This window comes from Poecilia formosa, unplaced genomic scaffold (assembly GCF_000485575.1).
Source record: "Poecilia formosa unplaced genomic scaffold, Poecilia_formosa-5.1.2 Scaffold754, whole genome shotgun sequence".
In the NCBI taxonomy this organism is placed as follows: Eukaryota; Metazoa; Chordata; class Actinopteri; order Cyprinodontiformes; family Poeciliidae; genus Poecilia; species Poecilia formosa.
The window spans coordinates 20,915-23,086 of NW_006800693.1; the positions used below are offsets into that span (position 1 = coordinate 20,915).

Genomic DNA, 2,172 nt, shown 5'->3' on the forward strand with positions numbered 1-2,172 from the left:
ACGGATGATGGATGGATGATGGATGGATGGATGGATGATGGATGGATGGATGGATGGATGGATGACGGATGATGGATGGATGATGGATGGATGGATGGATGATGGATGGATGGATGGATGGATGATGGATGATGGATGGATATCATGTCTGGTTGGGTGAACAAAGTCCTGCCTAAGGTCAGCAGCTGTCAGCGACCAGCAGCTCTGCTGGCGGATGTTTAGTGTTCTACGGAACAGAAAGCTGACGTTGTTTCTCCCCACATCCAGTGGGTTGTGCAGGTTGCTATAATCAATAGCAACCACACAGGCTCACCTGCTAGAAGGAAACAAACGCACCCAACATAACACTTTCATCCTATTGGCTGAGAGGTTGCTAGGTGACTCTGCCAAAAAGGCAGTTCCATGTTTCGTTAGCGAGCAGAGAGAGGAGAAGTTTTGAGTACACATGTTATAAGTTTTGAGAATAAAGACATGAAGTCCTGCTCTCAGACTGAACATGTGTGCTCTTGGATTATGGCAGGAAATTTACCCCATAGATGGTCCAGTCCAAGCCTCCTGCTCTCAGCTCTGGTTTGGGGTTTGATGTACAGTTCGTTCATAGTACTTCACCTTTTCCACATTTTCTGTTCCAGCCTTTTTCCAAAACAGCGTACACAGAACTCTCCCGTTACGACAAGATTTAGTGTTTTGCACATTTATTAGGAGAGATGGCCGATTCTTTCCTGATTAACAGAACCAAATGTTTCATCGAAAGGGAACAAAAGGCTTTAATGGACCAGACAGATGGTCTGGAGGGAACTGATGGTTGGTCCTGTTTGTGTCCAGGTTGTATCAGGGGACGCTGGTCCACCAGCTGGTCCACAGGATGAGGAGCGGCGGGAAGCTGAAGACCGTCCTGAGGAGCGACCGGCCCAGCGAGGAGCTGTACCGCTCCCTGCTCTCCGTGGTCCAGAGGATCCGGGTCCAGAGGATCCGGTCCCGGACCCGCCGGACCCGTCAGAAAGCCGCGACCCGTTGGCAGCAGAACCCCCAGGAGCTGAGCGCCGACCTGCAGCGGCTGTTCCTGCAGGATGAGGAGACGGAGAGCGAAGCTCGGGCCGCCGTGGCGGCACAGGAGGAGCTGCGGCTGCAGGAGGAGCTGCTCCAGGTCCGAACCCGCTACAGAACCAAGGAGAGGAGCAACCGGAGCAAGAACCCGGAACTGGCCCGGAAGGAGGAGTGTCGGGGCCGGAACCTCCTCTGACCGTCCAGCTCCTGCTGCAGGGGGCTTTGATGGTCGCCGTGGCTACCTGCTCTGGTCGCCGTGGCTACCTGCTGTAGTCGCCATGGCTACCTGCTCTGGTCGCCATAGTGTTATTATTTAGTATGATGTTTTCCAGAACCCGACTCTCCAGTCGAACAGAATTTATTTGGTTTCTAAACCAGGAAACGTCTGAAATCGTCCAGGAAGGATTTTCTGTTTTATAGATCAGTTACAATGCAGATTAAATCACAACAGGAATAAATGATTAATATTTTTATGCATATTTGGTGTTTTTATTGTGCTTGTAAATCAGGTCGAGTCGTGCTGTGGAGGATTGTTCAGATTGTTGAACAACTTCATTTCCTCGTTTGGTTGCTTTGAAATAATGTTTTTATGTTTTAAAGATAAATTACTTTTGGTGCTTTTTGTCAGGTTTCATCAGGTTTTAGTTCAGTTTTAAAGCATCTGTCAGGTGGAGGCGTTGCATCCTTCAACTTTATATCCCATAATCCTTTGCTGTTACAGGCAGTTTGGTCCCAGCTTAAAACCAGCGATAAAATACCTGAGGTGAGACTTTATGCACCTGGAGCCGCGGAGCGGTTCAGTCGGAGCTAACGAGGCTAACTAGCCAAACTGGCTGCTAAAACCTTGGAGATCAACATCTGCTTTTCCTCTCACCAGATCTACACGACATGAAGATAGAAAAATTGTAAATGAAATTCTATTGACTTATTTTATATCTCAATATCCATCAGTTATAGCAGAAATATTAAAGTGATAGAAAACCTTTTTTTGTGATGAAATTTTTATTATTCTTTGCTATTTAGTACAGACTCTCTCTCTCTCTCTCTCTCTCTCTACCAGAGGCCTGGGAGCTTCAGGTTCTCCTCCAGTATCTTGGCTGTGCCTAGAACTGCACATTTCTGGAC

The 2,172-nt window shown here is 47.9% G+C and overlaps 1 protein-coding gene across 1 annotated transcript in view; it reads left to right on the forward strand.

The window, feature by feature from the left end:
- The window catches only part of LOC103131397 (protein asteroid homolog 1-like), a gene marked incomplete at its 5' end in the record, with an annotated part of 9,531 nt that extends 8,005 nt beyond the window's left edge, over positions 1–1,526 (forward strand). The window contains one exon of the mRNA XM_016666616.1: positions 826–1,526. Within this exon, the coding sequence (XP_016522102.1) occupies positions 826–1,243 (418 nt within the window). The remainder of the gene's footprint in view (positions 1–825) is intronic.
- Between the last annotated feature and the right edge of the window lie 646 nt (positions 1,527–2,172).